The 20859-nt window shown below is 33.3% G+C and overlaps 1 protein-coding gene across 1 annotated transcript in view; it reads right to left on the reverse strand.

Moving 5' to 3' along the window:
• LOC129226343 (uncharacterized) overlaps positions 1-19869 on the reverse strand; it is a 144326-nt gene extending 124457 nt beyond the window's left edge. The window contains exon 1 of the mRNA XM_054860944.1: positions 19758-19869. Coding sequence (XP_054716919.1) covers positions 19758-19803 — 46 coding nt within the window. The 5' untranslated portion in view covers positions 19804-19869. The remainder of the gene's footprint in view (positions 1-19757) is intronic.
• Positions 19870-20859: the final 990 nt, after the last annotated feature.

The raw sequence follows: 20859 nt of genomic DNA on the forward strand, positions 1-20859 counted from the left end.
ATCACATTAAAATTGCCAATAATGGGGAAATGACATTACATTTGAGTAAAAGGAAGTCATGTGATGCACACATTAGCTCTTTGTTTCAAAACATCACTCTCCGAAGCATCAACTCTTAAAGATATGCCTCAGGATGGTTAATAAAATTTGACACATTAACAATCCACCATACACTTAATTCCAAACAAGTTATATACGGGATTCACTAAAAAAAAAAAAAGATTGAAGTTAAAGAAAAATTCATGTTTTCATAAACTATTACACTAATTAAAAAGTTGGTACAAGACGTTAAATAGCATTACACAGTAGAATGTCAAAAATCCAAACGCACTCCTATTTAGAATTTTAAACCTCTCTCCGCCGAAAATCAGTGATTTTTACTTTCTTCTATACAAAAACTAATACTAGCTACGTCACCCGGCCTTGCCCGGTCTACCTCGAAAATAATGTTCAATACACTTACAATTCATAACACATGTTCAATATTCCGGTTTAAATGAAAGGAAGAAGGTGCAACATTTCCCGTCAGAGAAATGACAACAGTCCCTAAAAGTGACACTTTAAATTTAGATATTAGTCTCTAAAAATGCCCTTTTGAATGAGAAAACTTCGTAAATAAAGTTCACCATCCACTAAATATTCCAACACCCGAATGAATAAGACGAAATTTTTCTAAAAGAGTTATAAAAATTGAGGCAACAGTCTCACAATAGTGTCAGCAGATCCTACAAATCCTCATTTGAATTAGGAGAACAGTCCTCTAAAATCCCCAGTAGAACCTCGGCATTAGTCCCTAGAAAATCCTTACTTGAGTAAGCACAACAGTCTGTGAAATTCCCATCAGAGTAAGACCAACAGTTCCCCAAACTCTCAATAAGAAAAACATTCCCCAAAATTCCCTATTAGGATAAGGGTATATAAGTTTTTAAAAATCCTTGTAAGAATAAGGGTTACCATTTTCAAATAACATCAACAGCTTCTCTAAAAATATCTATCTGGATAAGGAAAGTGCCAGTGAGAAAATGTTCAAAATTATACGATTATTCCTTTTTTTAACCCCAGCCGAATTAGAGCAATAGCTTCAAAAAGTATCTTTTCTCCAAAAATTTCTTCTAAAGTATTTAGATTAACAGGTCGTCATTTCTCAAATAGCATACTCTATTACACGTAAGTATGTTCCATATCTTAAACATTCCTTTTTTGATTTATTTTTGAAATCATCAACAGAATTTCGAAAGTACAGTACAACTTCATGTGTCCGGACTTATTAAGGGCTGTTCACACTACGACCGTCCGTTCCGTCCATTACGTTTTTTGACATGACGGACTGCGAACGAAAACAGAGTAGCATTCACATACGGTCGCCGCACATCAACCACGTGGCTGAAATCACTCACCAGGGAGAAGAGCGCGCTGCTTGGCGGGAACCAATGAAATGCTGTCCTACTTTTGACGGCCGTCATATATCAAGGTTCTTCTGATCGAAACCGGTCCCGTCCAAGATGGCTTGCTGTCATGGCAACCAGCAAAACAAAAACCTGTTTCGGGTGGAAAAACTCGGGACGGACGGCCGAAGGCAATCCGGATTAACGAAGATTCGAAAAATCCGGTAAATATGGATAGTAAGAAAAATAAATTCCTAAACAAGCACCTTTCTTTTATTACGGCAAAAAACAATCCTTTGTAGCAAAATTACATAGGATCCTTCACTGCAAGCACTTAATCATTTACAGTTCAGTTGCAGTGGTGTTAGACTGACGCACTAAGTACGCCATGTATGTTAGATTACTGTAATTCTGTTTGATGTATTTTTAGTACGTTATTTAGATGAATATGAAACTTTAAAAAAAAATCTACAACTATTATCCGTATCCGAATAAATGGGAACCGGATAAACGAGCTTCTATTGTATTTTGAAAACTTGTTCGGCTTTTTAAAAAGATAGCGTACTTTGCGTCCCCCCCCCCCCCCTCTTCTCTTGCTTTAAAAATTCTTCAAGCCTCTAACTATAGACCGGATGGTCTGTAACTAAAAAACTAAACACTCACTTATTGCATGACCTTATTTAAATTTTTTCAGTTAAGTGTAACTACTTTCTCGAAATGACAGTTTTTAGGAATCCTTATAAGGTATGAGGCTAAAAAGTCAATTTCCGTGTTTTAGTCATAACAAAACCGCAACCGTAATTACTGGTGTAGTAGGCACTAGGGGCGGGGGGAGAGGGTAGTGGTTCTTGAATTGGTTTAGAGACTTTTATTTCTTTCCTGAGCTTCTAACTCTTTGAGGACAAGCAAAATGGTATATTTCAAACAACTTAACAGCAACATATATTTAACTACCCAAATTTTTTAACTACCCGAAATGTTTAAGTTAATTACGATGCAAGAACCACTGTCTCAACGATCTTGTTACACAATGTTAGAGCGAAGGACAATGGGCAATAAAATCGTCCTTGATGTTTTATATTTTGCTCGTAAATGGAGAAGTTTCCTTCTAATGGCGAGTTATGTTTGTTCCATTACGCATACTAAGTACACATTTCTAAACGTTTTTGACAAAAACTGAATCGACTTAAGCTTGTGATGCAATGTAAATAATATGTTGTTGAAGTAATAAAAATATCGGATGTCTTTTAAAGAGCATAGTTCTTATGTTAAACATTTAACGTGTAATGATTCTCATTCATTCAAGTCGATTGATAAAAAAAAATACTTATTATATCTAAAACTAATGATTTTATTGAAGTCGTCTCAACTGGAAAAACCTCTTAAAGAAATTAAGGTTGGGACAATATTTGTTGCACGCCAACGACGAAATATTCAATTTGAACGAAATAATATAGATCTTTGAAATTACATTTTCAATTCAGTTTTCATTCCTTGACTTAATTACTGAAGCAGTGCTACTTATCACACGTTGGCTGCGGTAGTAAACTGGAAAAAAAAAAAAAAAAGAGGAGTTTCACCAACTAATAAGAGCATGCGCGGAGCTTTACTTACATTAACTCGTTTTACAATTCACCTAGAGCCAACCCTCTGTGGCGTAAACTGCTGTTAAGGGGGTTCATCCCCACACGGAAAAGGGATATGCTTTTTTATTAAAGAAAGGGAAGTTCCGGAACTGGCCGACATAAGCTAAACTTTTATTGAATAAAATAAGCTTAAAAAATTGAAGGTATACCGAAACAACAAATCGAACAAGAGAGATTCAGTTGATCCAGTTAAATTTATCTATTCAACATTATAAGCTTATGCTATTCAATAAAAGCATAGCTTCTGCCAGTCAGTCCCGTGACTGCTTTTTTTTTTTTTTTTTGTATAAGGTTTCCTTATTTTATTGTTTTTTTTAAATTTATTTTTGAGCAATCACGATTGCTTATTGCTTTCATTTGACTGTTTTTGGCATCCTATCATTTTATTTTCCCACCGCCACCCTCCGCACCATCACCCGTCGACCGGCTCCTCACGATGCTGCTCCTATACGCGAAAGCCGTCTCCGGGTTGCATCCATGTCCTACACACACGTGCATACATACACAAATACACACACACACGCACGCACACATACACACACAAACACATACACACACACACCTACACACACAAAAACATACACACACACACATACAGGCAACTACCCACACATTCATGCCTGCACACAGACACAAACACATATGCCTACACACACACATACACATACCCTCCCCCCGACACATTCATACACACAACTACCCAGACACTCATGCCAGCACACAGACACAAAACACATGCCTACACACACATACACATCCCCCTACACACAAACACACATACCCCCCACACACAAACACACACGCCTACATACACACACTCGTGATTGCGAAAAACATAATTTGTATTCAAGATGTTAAAATTCAAATTAATTTTTAATTTTATTTTAATTTTCAGTGTTTTTTTAATTCCTATTAGGAATAGTAAAAGTGTTTTTCATGATATCCAATACAACTTCACCGAACAATTTTAACGGAATATTAAAGATACTTCTGTTTTTGGCTAATCTTTCTAAGGTTTTATCTCACGAGGAGTTCGTGAGACGAGCGCCACGTATGGCAGGGTTCGAGCTAATCTCTCTTATGAAAAACTATTTGCTTAGTTTTTTCCCCCCTATAAAGCTCTGTAACAAACTTTAAACTTTAATGGTTGTGATAATAAATTTTAAAAAATAATTGAAATGATTAGCTCTAGTCCTTAAATTTTCATTAATATAGATATTTGCATCATTTATATTTCTAAGGACCGTGTTCTCTTATTTCCCGTGGCTAAAATGCTTTTTGATGCTATCCATATAGTATTTCACACTTAAACACTTTTTTAGCATTTTGAGCCCCTCATTGTCACAAATTGTCACACTTCATCTGATCCCCCCCCCCCTCCCCTTGTCACATTCCCGCTTCAAAACATTCTTTTTTCCAAAAATGCATGATGTCACACTAAGTGTTGCACTTTCCTCTCCCTTTTCACAAACTCTTTCAACCTCACGAACCCTACCCCCCTCAAAGAGTGGCATCATTTGTGGATAGCCCCTATGTATTATTACCCAATTGTAATTGTATATGAGGGAAATGAGAGACTGAAATAAAATTAATCTTAAAACATTAAAGCTTTTTTTTAAATACATCAATATCAATTCAAATACATACAAAGTGTGGAAAAATATGACTTCCCTGCATTTGAAACAAAAACTATGAAAGTCTTTGCAAATTAGGATAAAAAGAAGTGTAAACTGGTTTTATTTACAACATTCGGAATAAGTTTCGGAAAAGCTTATTTAGCGTTGCCAATATAGAAATTAATAAATTAATGAAAAGCCAAGAAATCGGGAGAACGTGATCTCCACCTAAAAAAGGCTCAAAACAAAATTTCTTTTTATGATTCGATGCATCTTATTATTTCTGTCACTCAGTATCCCCCTCTTTCGTCTAATTAAACCAAATCCAGATATTGAAAATAACTTTTTTAAAAAATCGAAAGGTGAAACCAAAACAATAAGAAAAACGCTATAAGTTTTTCTTTTCGTTCTGTTGCCTCAATTTTCAAATTAATTAGAACAAGGCTAGAACGTCCTACAGTCTCAAAGAGTGGGTTTTCGTAACCCAAAAGTGTTCAACAAGAAAAGCTTTAGAGTATGTGTATCAATCATACTCAAGAGAAAAATGAATGAATTAAAACTCGCACTTTGTGTGCCCACTTCTGGACAAAATTATATAGATTCCATCCTTTTTTATTTTGTTTTGCATATGATCAAACTTATTTTGATTTTGCTTCATTAAAATTAAGATGAATAATTGAAATATAGTACTAAATTCAAAATAACTCAAATTTTAAAAAAAGGTAACGTAATTAAAATATGTGCAATATTAATATTTTATCATTACGTGAAATCTCTACATAGTGTAAAATGAAGTCTCCAAAAAGCGTCTGTGTGTTTGAACTCGCAAAACTAGAGAATTACCCGGCCGATTTCGCTGAAATTTTCACAATTTCTTCCTTTAAGCTCTGAGAAGGTTTGCAAGTCAGTTCGAAAAAAATTCGATGAATAGTTCTTTTTTTATTCCAATTAAGGCCCAATTTTTATGTAAATTCCCGAATATGGGGGTGAAAAATTACTTGCATATATTAATATTACATATCGTTGGAAAAAGTAAAATTTCCTGCGTTCTACGCAATTTGTCTCAATGCTATAACTAACTTACGGCGGGAGTTATTTGCTTTTTCAGCTCGAATTTTTTTAGGCTTAGCTGAAATTTAGGCACTGCTTTCTTCATTGAATCTATCAATAAAAAGCGAAGGAACTGTCCCACAGTTTTCTTTTTGACACCATTCGAAAGAGCTGCTTTTTTTACTCCAGATCTAACTCGACGGGAAATTTTGCATGATGGTTTTTTTATGCTTTTTTATTTATGCCTGATTGTTGAATATACGTCACTTGACACAATTTTTTTTTTCAAAGTAGACCAGGCAAAGCCGGGCAACGCAGCTAGTCTGAACTAAAGTATAAACTCAATGATATGAATTAATTGATTACAGTAAGATTTTGTTCCAACCAGACCATTAAAAGCTGTAACATGAATCAATGTTGCTGTTAGTGAACCTTAGTTTCTTTACCTTTCAAATTTACAAACAAACAATAAAAATAGGAAATAAAAATGAAAATTATTCAGCTATGAAGTTTTAAATTTTTGGTTGAAAATTGAAACATTTTCAACATTTCCCTATGTTAGTATTGAATCTAAAACCCGTTTCTTAAAATATCTTGAAAACTTATTTCTGCTGATACAGCCGTTTACCTGTCCACGGCAGCATGCTCTAAATGATTTGAGATTGTTAAATGCATGTTTTCTATTTTACTGCGGTTTTAAATACCATTATTCTTGCACTGAATGTCAAAGGATTTTGAAGCTCTTAGAGTTTCAACTCTTAAGAGCTAGTGGTCAAAATTATGGCCTTCTACAGCTGATGGGAAAAAAATGTTAAATTGCTAGCAAAACGCAAATTCTGTACGTTTTTTACCACTCCTTGAGAACAATTTAACACAAGCAGCAATTTGGCTTCGAGTTTTTTCTGCATCTGTAAAAGGTCATAATTTTTGACCACTTGTTGTTGTTAGCGCTGTAGTTAGCAAAAAAAAGCTTGAGGGAACCACCTTGGGTTTTGGGAAAGGGAGTTTAAAAATAATTTACATTACTTTCACATTATTTTTGTAAGAAAAAAAACAAATATGTAGGAGGACGGCTGGCAATAAAATTTTGTCATATTAATGCAAATAATACGCAAGCAAATTTCAATAAAAACCAAAAAGTAAGACCCCATTAAAAATTACATTAACAGCTGCATTAAAATATAAAATAATCCGCCAACTCCATTATTTATCGCCAATATCTACAGGAAATCCCGTTGCAGTAAAATCCCAGCCACCCAGCCTCGTCCATAATTAATTCATGCATTCAAAGTATCGCAACTTTGAAGAATCCAAATTTTTTAAGTAACTGCAGTACAAATTGAAATACTTTTTAAAAACTTGGATGAGTGATACAAATTTCACAAATTTTTTGAGTTAATATGTATTTTTAGGTGGTTTTATGGTGGAAAGGTATTACGGAAGGCGAAAGTTAACCTCTCATATACAGATCACGTTGGTTGTTTGTGTATACAATGCTTGAAGTACTGGCAGAAAAAATTTGATCAAATGATTTTACGCTGCAGAACATCGTTAAGTATTCTGCTTTGGGGCCCGTGAAGTTCTTGACAGAATTTTAAACTATTTGTATTAAAAAATAGGACTGAATTCCCGATGATATGAAAACAAATCTGCTCAAGAAATTTTTTTCTTGAATTTCTCAAAAAATATCGCCAGACGGAACAAGTGGTTGCTGAAGTCAAAGCTTTGGTCGAAGCGAGATCATAAAGTTGACGTTTTTAACCGACTTCAAAGAAGGAGGTTATGATTTCGTCTTGCGGCTTTTTATGTATGTTTTCGTATTTCTCCAAGAATACTGGACCGATTTGAAAAATTCTTTTCTGTTTGGAAAGGTATACTTTCCAGATGGTCCCATGTTAATTTTGTCTGGATCCGATGAGGGGTCTCGGAGAAATCTAAGAAATTTTAAATTTCATACGTTGTGGCTACATAGACTAGCTTTCATCACATAACAGATCACGTGGTTTTGGCGTGAACGGTGCATTTTTTTTTCAACGGAAGAAATTATTTTGAATGAGTAAAATTTATTTTATTTTAAACAAGACCAAATTACAAAAGTGCAAAAGTATAGTGATCACAGGAATATGTAAAAATTATAAATTAACTAACTTTAACAAAGATGAGAAAATACATCTCAGTATTCACTTTGAAATAAATAAAATAAAAATAGATAAGCTAAATTTAAAAAAAAAAAAACTAAAAATAAATTAATTTAAAAACATAGTAGAAAAAATTCTTAGTGATTTACATGCGGGTGTGTACCCTTCTACATGGGCGAGATTCAGAATTTTTATTACACACCAGTGGCACAAATAGAAAATAATTCATGAGGAGGGGGGAACAGTAGGGAAAAATATCTTCAATTTGACTGATTTGATTTGCTCATAATCAAATCTCTCAATTTTGAAAATTGTAGATTTAATAACGCAATTTTAGATGGTCTTTGGTGATGTATGTGGAAAGAAAGGTACAGGAGACTCCGCGGAAAGTTTTAGAGGTTGAAGCCTTAAAACACCGTTATAGGCCATATTTATTGACGTTAGGGCAAGGGATGGTGCTCCGGGACTCTCCTCGATCGTTTTTTTTTTTTTCTTTTTTTGAAAAATAAATAAAAATAAATTCCTCCTCCCCCTTCCAATTTTTTGAAATTGCAGTTCCAAAAACGTAATTGTAGACAAACTTTGAAGATTTTTACGGGAAGGGCTTTTGGACCACTCTTCTGGATTTTTTTCTCAAAATTGAAGTCCTAAAAGCTCAAGCACAATATTTTATGATATTATAATAAGGGGTTCAGATACTATTCCACTTGAATTTTTCATAAGTGATTGTTTAAAAAACCTATTTTTTGATGATATTAACGGAAGGCGGTTCGAGGGCCCTTGCCCGAACATTTTCTGATAATGAAATCTTGAAAACACGATTGTAAGACCATATTTGGTATCATAAGGGACAGCAATCTTTCGAAATTGAAGCTTCAAAAAGCAATTTTAAGCGATTTTCGAACGCAATTTTAAGCGATGTTGTAAGGTATTCGGAGACTTTACCTGGAAATTTTGTGAAATTGAAGATCTTCAAATGAAAGTTGAGATGTTCCGTAACGTTTTTGGAAGAATGCGGGGAGTGGGCGGGGGGCATCTAGCTGACCAATTAGCTGTAACTATTGAACATTTTTAATTTAAAGATTTTTTTTAAACAGATTTACCCTAACATCATTATTTTTTTCGAATTAAAATCTCTTCTGCCCCATTGTATTTCTCAGATAAGTTTTAATTTAACATACAAGTTTAGCAACTAAATTAAAACTGTGAAGAAGTAATAATTTTTACGTCAAAACTATTAAAAAAAATCTAAAAAAATTATGATTTCTGCTCCAAATTGTCATTATAGACAAAGAGTCAAGAAAGGAACAAACGGTCAAATCTTGTGCAAATGAAAGCTTTTTTTACTGTATGCTCTTTATTTTACATAGCCTGAATCGCATAGGAAGAACATACAAGTATGTAAAATAAACAACATACAGGCAGGATAACTGTCTCTGCGAAACCTGTTGCAAATATCTTAGATCAATGGTCTAAAGCGAATATTAAGGCTCAATGCGTTGGTGTAGAGGGGGGGGGAGGAAACCATAGATAATCCGCACCTCATATTTTTTTAAAAACTTGTTTAGCAGATAATCCCCAAGACATTATAGTACAATCCATTTTTTTTTTAATTTCAAAGCAGGTACACACACACACACAAAAGGAAAATAAATAAATAAAAAGTTATAAATTATTTTCTCAAAAAAGTGAGGAGGCCCGGGCCCCCTCTGGCCCCTGCCACGAGCCGCCACTGGTCCCCAGTAAACTCAAACACGCATAGACCAATATGTAAAATTCTTTTTTTTTTTTTTTTCTCGTTTGAAAAGGTGAATACTTTCGAAGTGATCTCGTAGTCAGTATCTGAAGATAGGATCCTTGAAAAATCAAGAAAACTCTTCAAATTATATGGACAAAGTTAAAGCGATTTCTGTTGTTTTTTAGTGACTAGTGAATTTATTTTGAAAAGCATACTTTGATAAAGTCAAACTGATGATGAAGACAATTTTCTTGGTAAATTATTGCGCATTTGAAAAAGCCTTTTTTCAGTCTTCGGAAGTCTCCGAGACGCTGTGCTCTATTTCTTTCTCTATTTTGCTCATCTTAGCTATTTTCAGACTTCTGTGCAGACTCTTTCTCACTCGAGATGTACGTAAGGGTGTACCACATACTCTACCCTATGTACTTATTTTATATTAACACCATTAAAAAGCAAAAAAAAAAATTATTTTCAAATAAAAAAGAACCGACTTCAAAAAACGAAGAGGAACTAAAAAGTAAAAATTAATTGGTCATATTTACATACGATTTCCTACCCAAACGTATAAATAAAATTTATTTTGCAATTCCAGTACAAAAATCAACTAAACACCCAATTATAAAATAAACACTGAATTTGATTACTGTACGATGAATTAGTTTAATACCTAAATAATTATATACCGTCTCTTAATTTTTAATAATCATTTGATGTCGGGACCTTCTATAAATTACTACCTAACGTAACTGACAACCCACCAAATCCTGAGTTAAACACTAATTTAACAAAACGCGAAAGTCTTTAAAACTAAACCTACTTAGTTACGTTAGGTAGTAGTTTATAGGAGGCCCCGACTTCAAATGGTTATTAAAAATTAAGAGATCGTGTACAATTATTTGGGTATTAAAATAATTCATCGTATAGTAATTGAAATCAGTGTTTATTTTATAAGTGGGTGTTTAGTTTAGTTGACTTTGTGCTGGAATTTTAAAATAAATTTGATTTCTACGTTTGGGTATATCGTGTAAGTATGACCAATTATTTTTTACTTTTTAGTTCCTCTTTGTTTTTTAAAGTCGGTTCTTTTTTTATTTGAAAATAACTTATCAACTGTTTGCTCGGTTTCTTTTCACTAGCATAGTGTTTAAAAAATGCTCTTTGAATTTTTCAAATTTTCAGGTTTCGAGAAATTGAACCAACTTACGTCCATAACTCAAATTATGTTTTATTTCTATCAAATTTTTCATCTCTTTGTACAATAAAACGAGATACTTTAGTTCTGAAAATGTTCCTATTCGATACTTCCACACTTCTATTGAACTACTTTTATTTACAGTCTAGACATTTTAGGAAAGTTTCGTTTTATATGTAACAGTATATTATATTCAGAAAATAGTAGATAGATCACTACTTTATATATATATATATATATATATATATATATATATATATATATATATATATATATATATATATATATATATATATATATATATATATATATATATATATTAGTTCCTGAAATACTATACTTTGCGACACAAACAGCTATATGAGTATTTTGGAAACAGAGATTTCGAAAAAGTCTTTTAATCGCAATTGTAACTGTGTTTTTCACAACAGTAACTGCACACATAACGATTCTGTTACAATACTATCATTTCAAAAATTGGAAAACAAATTATTTAACGAAAATAGATTAAATGAAAGAACAACATAAACATAAGAAAGGCCAAATTTACATCAAAACTATATTTTTAGGACAATTTGATTTAAGTTCTAGTTTTCTTAAAAACTTGTTTTACTTAGTTTCATCTATAGAAGCATTTTCAAACTTTTTTTTTGCCTGCCTACAGAATGAGAAAATGTGTAAAAAAAAGAAGAAAAAAACTTGACTGGTCAGAAGGTTTTTAAAAAAATTTTATTTGGTATAAGGAACCTCTACGCAAGTTAATTGCAATTTTTAACTTCATTTGCTTGAAATTATTTTTAAATGGAAATTATTCCTGAAAACCTGTATAAAAAAATCACAAAATGCAGTCCAGCTTTAAAAAATGCGAGACGCAACAAGCAACAAATGAAATCCCATTTTAGCAGGACTATGGAGTAGGAGGTAAAATGACAGACTCCGACTCCGAGAATTTTTGAGCCTGTGACTCCGATTCCTTTATCCCAAAATCAGTGCGACTCCGACTCCGCAAAACATTGGTATAGTTTCGGACTTAAAGGGAAAATGACCGAATCCGACTTTTGAAATTTTAATTCTTCCGACTCCCAACTACGACTCCTTTACCCCAAAAACAGACCGACTTCGAAGCTCCGTATTGTAGTGCTAATGATTTTCAGTAACGAAATAAGGGATTGTAAATCCTAAAATTATACCGTACAAAATGTTACTTTTTTTTGAGCAATCATGATTACTTATTGTTCTCACTTGACTGTTTTGATGTCCTATGACTTTATTTTCCCCCCGCCTCCCTCTGCAGCAACACCGTCGACCGGCCGCCTCACGATGCTGCTCCTCTAGCGAAAACAGTCTCCGGGTTGCGTCACTTGCCTACACACACACACACACACACGCACGCATACATACACACACCTATACGCACACACCTACACACACATACACGCATACTAACACGTACACACACCAACACACAACTACCCACATACACATACCCCCCACACACACAAACACGCACGCCTACATACACACACACGCTCGTGATTGCGAAAAACATAATTTGAATTCAAGATGTCTAAGTTCAAATTAATTTTTATTCTTTTTTTTTTTGCATTAAACTTTATTTTTTAGCACACGTTTATTAGCTTCACCTGTATGTATAATGTAACGGCATCTTATTGCTCAATTTTCACCCACTTCATGTGATTGGATTCTTTTGAAATTTGCCATGCGACCTCGAGACTCGATGACAATGCAATATTCTTTAATCAAATTAACTAGTTAAATGTTAATTAAAAGTCTAGCCTAATTTTAATCTACATTTTTGCATAATCAATTAGCATAAGGACGAAATATGCTGGCACAAATTAGAATTAAATATGGGTAGAAGTCCCTGATTTTTCTGTATCAGACAAAATTTGTTTCATTGTTCTCAGGAAATTAGAACATTCCAGTTCTAATTTCCTGAGAGCAACGAAACAAATTTTTTCAAACTAATTTCATGCCAAAATGTAGGTAAGTCTTCAAATAAAAATTCATTGTTGATCACGGACATTGTTGACGATTTTATTATACTGACAATGATTTTATTAAATGTATCTTAAAAAATTTCTCAAAATTCAATTAAATGTATCTTTGTGTGGGGGGGGATATCACGAAAAAAGAAAATTTTAATGTGTTAAAATAAATATGTTTTCGAAAAAAAGTAAAATTTAAAAAAAAAGAAGAAAATGGATTAATAGTTTTAAAAACTAAAAAAATACGCTTTTGTAGCAATATGAGCTAAAAAGTAAAAAATAATCTTCGGATGTTAATTACGATAAAGTAATTGATCAATTAACTTATTTGTAAAAAAAGCGTGAGTGGCTTCATACCAGTTGTCTTAAATTTCTTACATTTGCTGTCCTTGCAAAAATGAAAATAGAAAGCACCCCATGGTTTTTTTTAAGTTAATTGTTTGGTTAATCATTTTATCATACTAAACATAAAGTTTTTTTTTTTTTTTTTTTTTTAACATTTTAGCTCATATTGCTACAAAAGCGTGTTCTTTTAGTTTTTTTTAACTAAAGTAATAAAGTAATAAAGTTTTAAACAAAAGTTAAAATCAGTATTTTTTTCTTAAAGAAGAAATATTTTATAATAAGGTAACTCCCCTGCCAGCACATACACCTAAAATCATGTTCTCAAAAATGCATGTCAATGACTTGGTGCGTGATATAACGGTCATTCATACAGTCACGTTTTCAAATACCTAATCGCATATTTTGTATACATGTTTGAAAACTTTCGGAAAACGTGATATCACACTTGCACACGTTTAAAACTCTTTAACAAGTTTCTGAAGAACGTGATATTATGTTCATGCCTATTAAAGGAGTTTAAATATGGTGTACGCATTGTCGATCTTTTTTAATGAAAACTTCGATAATGTTTCTTCTACTAGGGATGTGTCGTTCATGAACGAAAGGGTCAAAGCGACAGACTACGTAAAATCAACGATGCATAACGATCTCCTAAAAAATGAACTGTCGTCCTTATGAACGATGATTATTCTCGGTCTCATTTGATTTCTTAATTTATTTTATTATATATCCCTTGATATTACTTTCATTTTACACATTCAAAATCATCTTCTGCTTTATATTCCCTTTCAAAATGTTTTATATGACGGTATTCGACGATTTATTGATTTATTTATTTTTAAAGATTAATTTTACAATTTTTTGACAGTGTCAATTTTATTTTTTATTTGTTAAAAAAATTTAACTATTTAATTTTTTAGCATGCAGGAATCGAACCTGTGACTTTGGAGTAACATGTATGCGCAACTCCAGAGCTCGAGTAAGCTACCATGCGGTGATTAACACTACTACCGAAAAGGGTAAAACATTTCATTCTATGTATTTTCTTTGTGGTAAATTGCAGGCTCCAGACAGTTTATGGTGTAATATAATTTCAGAAGTATAGAAAAGAAAGCTTCCCACAAACACGATAAAAAATTACTCCCATTCACTAAGCGTCAAAGCAAGTTATAAATTACGTCACTTGTTTGCTTTACCTTTTTCATCCGCCATTAGGCAGTAGCTGCCGTGCCCCTATAGTTTATTGCAATTGCGAATTACTACTTGGTTACCGAGAAACAGCTTACAAAATGAGCTGCAATTGCTTTTTTATAGTACATCTAAATCTAAATAAAATATTTCTTGTTTAAATCTTTATTGGCATATTTTCCAAGTGTTAAGTAGTTGTAGTTGCTTTTCTTTAAAAGAATGAAACTAACCCAACGAAACATTTTCAATATACATAAGTACGTCTCGTAGATAAATCACTTTTTTTTTAATGAACGAGTTCAGTGTACGAGTCAAAAACACGAGCGATCCTCTGAATGAACGGATCATTAAAATAAACGACTTTTCCCCTCTTCCCTTCGACATGAAACTCATACGTGCAATATAGTTTATCCACTGCTATATTGAAAAATAACACCCAAAATGTATAATGTTATGCACTAAAAATGTTAACTATTTGTTCGAAGAACACGAGCAGCATTCCTGCAACTCAGAACACCTACGTTGATATGCTCGGGACATTTATTTCATTAAATTTCATTAACTTGGAATGGCAGCAGCTTCGAGACGCATATTAATTTTCATAAGCCAGCAGTGGAATATGCGAAAGTAATTTCACAGTGTTAAAAGTTAAGATGCAAAATTTTGGTACATTTAGTGAAAGTATAACTGGAGTAGTATTTGGTTTAATGCATTTAGTTTTAATTATGCTCGTTTATATTTTTTGATACTTATTTCGGCTGTAACATGACAAATGTTAAGTCTTAACTTTGTTACTTGAAACATATCCTGGTGAACGATAAAACTTAATTTCCTTATAAAAATTATTTTTATAAAATTCATATCCCTCCTTCCCAATAATTTCAAAAACAAATGTATCTTATTTTTACGATCCAATGTTCCTTCGAGTAGTCAAATTCTTACAGTAGAACATTTTTACATTACTTTGAATAAATCTCATATATTTGTTTCTCAATTTTACAAAACTATGGAAAAATTTGAAAACTGCTAAAAGTAAGCTCGTAGTTTAAAATTATAATGAAAAACTCAAAAAAAAAATGTTCATTTTAAAATTGTTAATAAATTAGAAAAAAGCAAAACTGGATACACTTTTTTTTTTCACTACACTCAAAACAAAAATAAAATTTGCTGTTGGAAAAAAAAAACTTACTTTACGATTGCAGTACGAAAGGATGGCTTTCGTATTTCAAGGTCAGCGAAGTCATTTTATTGACATTCTTACAAAGAATCTGTGCGCAAGACATTTAACTCCAGCTCTTAAAGTTTTCTTTCCCCCTACCAAGAATACAATATTTAAGTTTCTAAATTTTGTGTGCTGAAGCATTAGTTTGCCGATTGTGACCCACATATGGTTTGCATTTATGCAAAAGACATTTGCAATATTATGTCTTTTGAATGTCATAAACGCGTCGTTACAATGTTCAAAAAAGATTTTTAACAGCCGTGGGTAAGTATAATTACGAACATAAATCCTGTTAACAACTCCTTCATTCTTTTATAGGTAGGGAACACTCTAAGTAAATTGTCGGTCTGGACATGGGCGCCGGCAGAATCATATGCATGGGAGTGAACCGATATGTAAATAACTTTTTTGAGGTTTTGCTAGGTAAGATCTCCTCATAATCTGAATTTTTGGGACGTTTTCGATTTTTGAGGAGCCCAACAGACAACTTTGTTATCACAAACCACGAAAGGAACACGATAAATTAAAAAAAAAAAAATTACTTGTTCTAAATCATTGATTCTCAACTTTTAGTTCTTAGCCTACTAGTGGTCCGCGAATAATTTTCAAGTAGTCCGTGAACCGCTAGTGAAAATAAGCCTTTATTATTTTCACTAGTGGTACCCGCACGGCTTTGCCCGTAATAGAAAAATTAAAAGGTCTTTTAGTTCGCCTGTATATTTACGAATAATGGTCAATTTTCTCGTCAACTGGCTTGTGCCCATGTTACGGTTCCACGTTATGATAATTTCGTATCTCGCCAATTGGCTTTTGCCCATGTTACGATTCCACGTTATGATAATTTCGTAATTTACTCGTCCATCTTATGATAGTTTTGTTCTTAAAATTGGAATAGAAAAAGAACCACATCGAATTTTCGAAAAATCGCTTCGAGGTGCACACCCCCATGCTACAAACTAACTTTGTGCCAAATTTCATGAAAATCGGCCGAACGGTCTAGGAGCAGTGCGCGTCACAGAGATCCTGACAGACAGAGGGACATTCAGCTTTATTATTAGTAAAGATAAAGACAATTGTAAATTGTAGTTAAATTTGGATGATCTGGATCAAAAAACAAAGCAGGCCCCATCCAACCGGTTAAACAACGTGTGGCAGGAATAGGAGTCCCTGGAATGTGGAGGCCAAAAAAATTCAGTTTTGATTACCTATGCCTGCTTCTGATAATAATAATAACACATTAATAAATGATTCAAATGTGCTTTGGAAAGAATTTACATTAATTTGCGTTATTTTTTTTCGAAAATGAACAAAATATTTTAGGTAATACATTCTCCCTCCCCCCAACTACAACTTAGATATGTCCTAAGAAACAGATCACTAAGCTCATTCTTCTGTAATGGAAACACATAATCTTCAGTTGTCGCACCTACTTTCCACTATGAAAGTTCTATGCTTCATACCACGACTTTGCAACCTACAGAAGCCAAATGAGATTAACGTGTTATTAATAACCGAATCATTCGGATGCCAAAATGATGAATTTCCACAAAAAAAAAAAAATTAAGAAGTTGATTCCGTCTATGGCGCTAACTGAGCACTCCTGTTACATTTTCTACAATCAATAAGATTCGAATTGCGCTAATCACAAACTTTATTGCAGATTCACATTACTACACAATAATAAAGCACTTATGGAACTAAACAAGATTTTGTTTTTAATAAATGTTATATTATTTTAGCCTGATAAACGAGCCATTCAAATCAATATGATTTATGAACGGCTCATTTATCAACCTAAACCCTTGAACCTGAACCAAGCTCGTCATTGAGACAGGGTCTTAACTATTTCTTACTGGTGTTCCGGTACTGGAAAATTGACGACCACCCCTATTTTATATTCTCAAAAAAAGAAAAATGCGGTTCAAGTCACGTACAGAATTTTTTATAATTATCTAGCTTTCAATTATAAATTTGGGTGTTGAATTATGCATTTTTTCTTAACGGGAAAGTTTGGTTTCAAAAGCCGCACTTTTCTTCGTATGAGGTGTCATTTTTTTGGAATAATTGAAAACTACAGAAGTACTGAAACTGTCCTTTCTGACCCAGAAAAGTTATTTTTTCCTTTTGAGTGTATAATGAAAAGTGCTTATTATTTTTTTAAAAATTCTGTTATTTAATTTTTTTTAGTGTAAATGTATTTCAGAAATAGAATAATGTTACCATCACGAAATTTCACCGTATTTTTTTCACATAAATGCTCCATACTAAAAGAAAACGAATCTTATATACGTGTCTAAAACTTTAAACAATTGGCCTTAAAAATTTATCCTTGTTCCTCTCTAAGATTTATTTGTGTGCTAAATTAATTAGAACCATTTAAATATTAAAATATTTCGCCAAACTATTTTATGTTTCAAAGCGTGCAAGTTACTAGCGATAAACATCTTATTATGTCTCTTGGATGAGGATAAAAATCCTAAGAAAGCAATGATATTGAATAAATTTCATGCTTTCTCCAGAGAAGCCTTGATTCAAAATTTTCATTGATTGCTATTAACATTACTGTTGCAAGCCAACAAAATTTGCAACAATGGGTTTTATATTTAAACATTTAATGGGTAAATTAAATGAAATTTGCTATTTTCCATCCTAACCGAAATATAATAATTTTATTCAGAATATTAATTTTTCAGCGTTAAGTTGTACCTTAAGATTAAGCAAATCATTTAGTGAAGTCCAGAAGTCTATAAGTGATCTAGTTGCTGAAATATAAGCAAAAGCAAGGCTCAGATTACTCCGTGACAAACAGGTCAAGTATAATAAAAGTGCTTAAAAAATGTCACGTAAAAGCGTCAGACGATTCATTATTTGGTACTGCAGTGTACATGTGTATTTCATTTTATACTAATTATTTATTTTATTCGGGAAGCCATGTGAAACTCGCAGCAAGCGAAAACAATTGGAGGCAAAAAACAAAACAAATACCTTAAAATCTAAGGACAAATGTCCCAAAAAGTGAATCGGTTACCACTTTTTTTAAGCGTTATTTTTCATGTAAAACAAAACTAAGAAACTTAATTTAAAATTCAATGCTTTCTTTTTTTTTTTTGCCAGGGGTGACGATACCCTACAGGCGATAGCGCTTTCCTTAAATAAATCCCATGGCGCGGTCTGCGCAATGAGCCCCCCCCCCCCCTCCTTCTCGTGGTTAACCTAATAAAGCTAATCGTGCCCCTCCTCCCCCCCTAGCATAATCAACTTTTGAACCGAAACAAAGTTCAACTTTGTATTTCATCCATGAAGTAAGTAATTCTTTTCTGACTGTTTCTACAAAAACTTCAAAATTACCTTTCCTTACATTAAAATACAAAAAGTTCTTTAAAAAGAAATACTATTCGACTGGAGTAATTATGTATAGTGTGTGTACCACCCCCCCCCCCTCCCCATCGCAAAACAACTAAAATTATTTTACCGCAAAAATACAGGGCGTACTGAAATAAAACACTTAAATTGTTACGCATCCCCTGAAGCACATGTGTCTTCAAAATACGCTATATGAATAGCTGTAAAAACAGTATTAGTCACACATCCTTAATAGAATTAATTAGCCCAGGTTTACTTTGAGTCAATATCAAATATTTTGGCATGAGTCATAGCTAGTTACTGATGAGCATTCACTCCACCACACCAGGTCCGTCATTTAAAAGTGTTACAGGGGGAGGGGGGAAAAGGGTATATAATTGATGCATTTTATTTAAAAAAGCACTTGTGAAATGAATAATTACATTCTGTTTTTCAAATTCAGGAAGGTTCATTTGACCGCCTCCCTCCCCCTGATCCCCCAAATGACGGGCCTAACTCACAAACATAAAAAAAATCTAGTGTTGTTAAATTACAACACATTTTCTATTTACAATTGACACATTTTTTAAAATTTTCACCAAATGTAAGAAAATAATCTTCAATAGAGAGAGAGAGAGCATTATGTTTTTTGGAAGTTCAAGCAATAAAATGGTTTTTAGATTCAGCATTCGGGGGCAGATTAAGGGGTAACACGTGGATTTCATGAAAATATAAATCTCGCAGCATCGATTTAAAAGATACAAGAGCAATTAATCAAAACTTAATTAAAAATCGGTTTCCCAAGTTTGTTTACACTACTGGAAATGTGAGCGCCGTTCCCCGTATTTCAAAAACAAATTTTTAATCAAACGAAAATAGAACTTACCGACAAGCGCGAAGTTTCTCCGGGAGAATCGTTCCACAAGCATCATGTCTGTTCGGCACCGAGTCGCACGACTCGTGGATTCTACAAGTGGCCGTCAGGAGCGCTGCAGCTTCGTTTCCCGCCCAAAGAAAAGAATTAGAAGCTGTCAAGGATGGATGATGGGTTTCCAAAGGAGGCGGCTTGAGAGAAAGAGTTTCCGTTCGATTTATGCGAAATTTAATTACATTGTAGTAAACTAGCTTTGATTTTTTTTTTTTTTTTTTTTTTCGCGGAGAAAATGGCAACTGCTGCTCTTGATGAAACACGCGCCGTTGTCTTTAAAAAAAAGAACTAATTCCACAGATATTTTTTCCCCTTTAGCAAAACCGATATATTTTTTTGCAATTTCTGAAGTAAAGAACAATTTGACAGGGGTGCCCACCTACGGGGGGGGGGGGGGCATGGCATAGACTGTGCCAATGAAATTTTTAGAGGGGTTGTTTTGAGGGGTAATTTTCACTTTTTGGGGGGCTCTTCGCGATATTTCGGGGGGTTGCGCCCTTGCTCTTAGGGGAGAAACCAATTCGGCAATTTGAGAAAAGTAACTCTGCTACAAATGCAAAACAATTAGCGCTAGCCAAGCAAGGCAAAGAAATGTCATCTTCTTTTGATAATAATTCTTAATGTCATGTAATTAAATTATCTAGCATTAATTGTTATTCTTTTCAGTCTTATGGCCACACTGAAAATGTAGTTCCATCAAGAATTGATAAATATCGAATTTAACATCGTGGAAATGGCTGCTTAGAACTACGAACTACGTAATTTGCATTAATTTATGACGTTTAGTAATGTTTCTTGAATTCTCATTTCTTTCTACGTGGGCCAGAATGTCCACAAGACCTCAAAAAATAAATTTAAAAAGGATAAAACAAAAACTGCATTTGAAAAAAATATATGTGTTCGTGCTAATGTGAGGGAATGGGAAGACACTGTGACCTTCTAAAAAATTCCGTATTTAGCAAATTTTGTCTGATGATTCGGCAAAATTATCACCTTTCGGAAAAATTGGGAGCTCCATTCTGCAGAATTATCATCATTCGGCAAAATTTAGAGTTCCATT

The sequence above is a fragment of the Uloborus diversus genome, chromosome 7, assembly GCF_026930045.1.
Source record: "Uloborus diversus isolate 005 chromosome 7, Udiv.v.3.1, whole genome shotgun sequence".
Lineage (NCBI taxonomy): Eukaryota > Metazoa > Arthropoda > Arachnida > Araneae > Uloboridae > Uloborus > Uloborus diversus.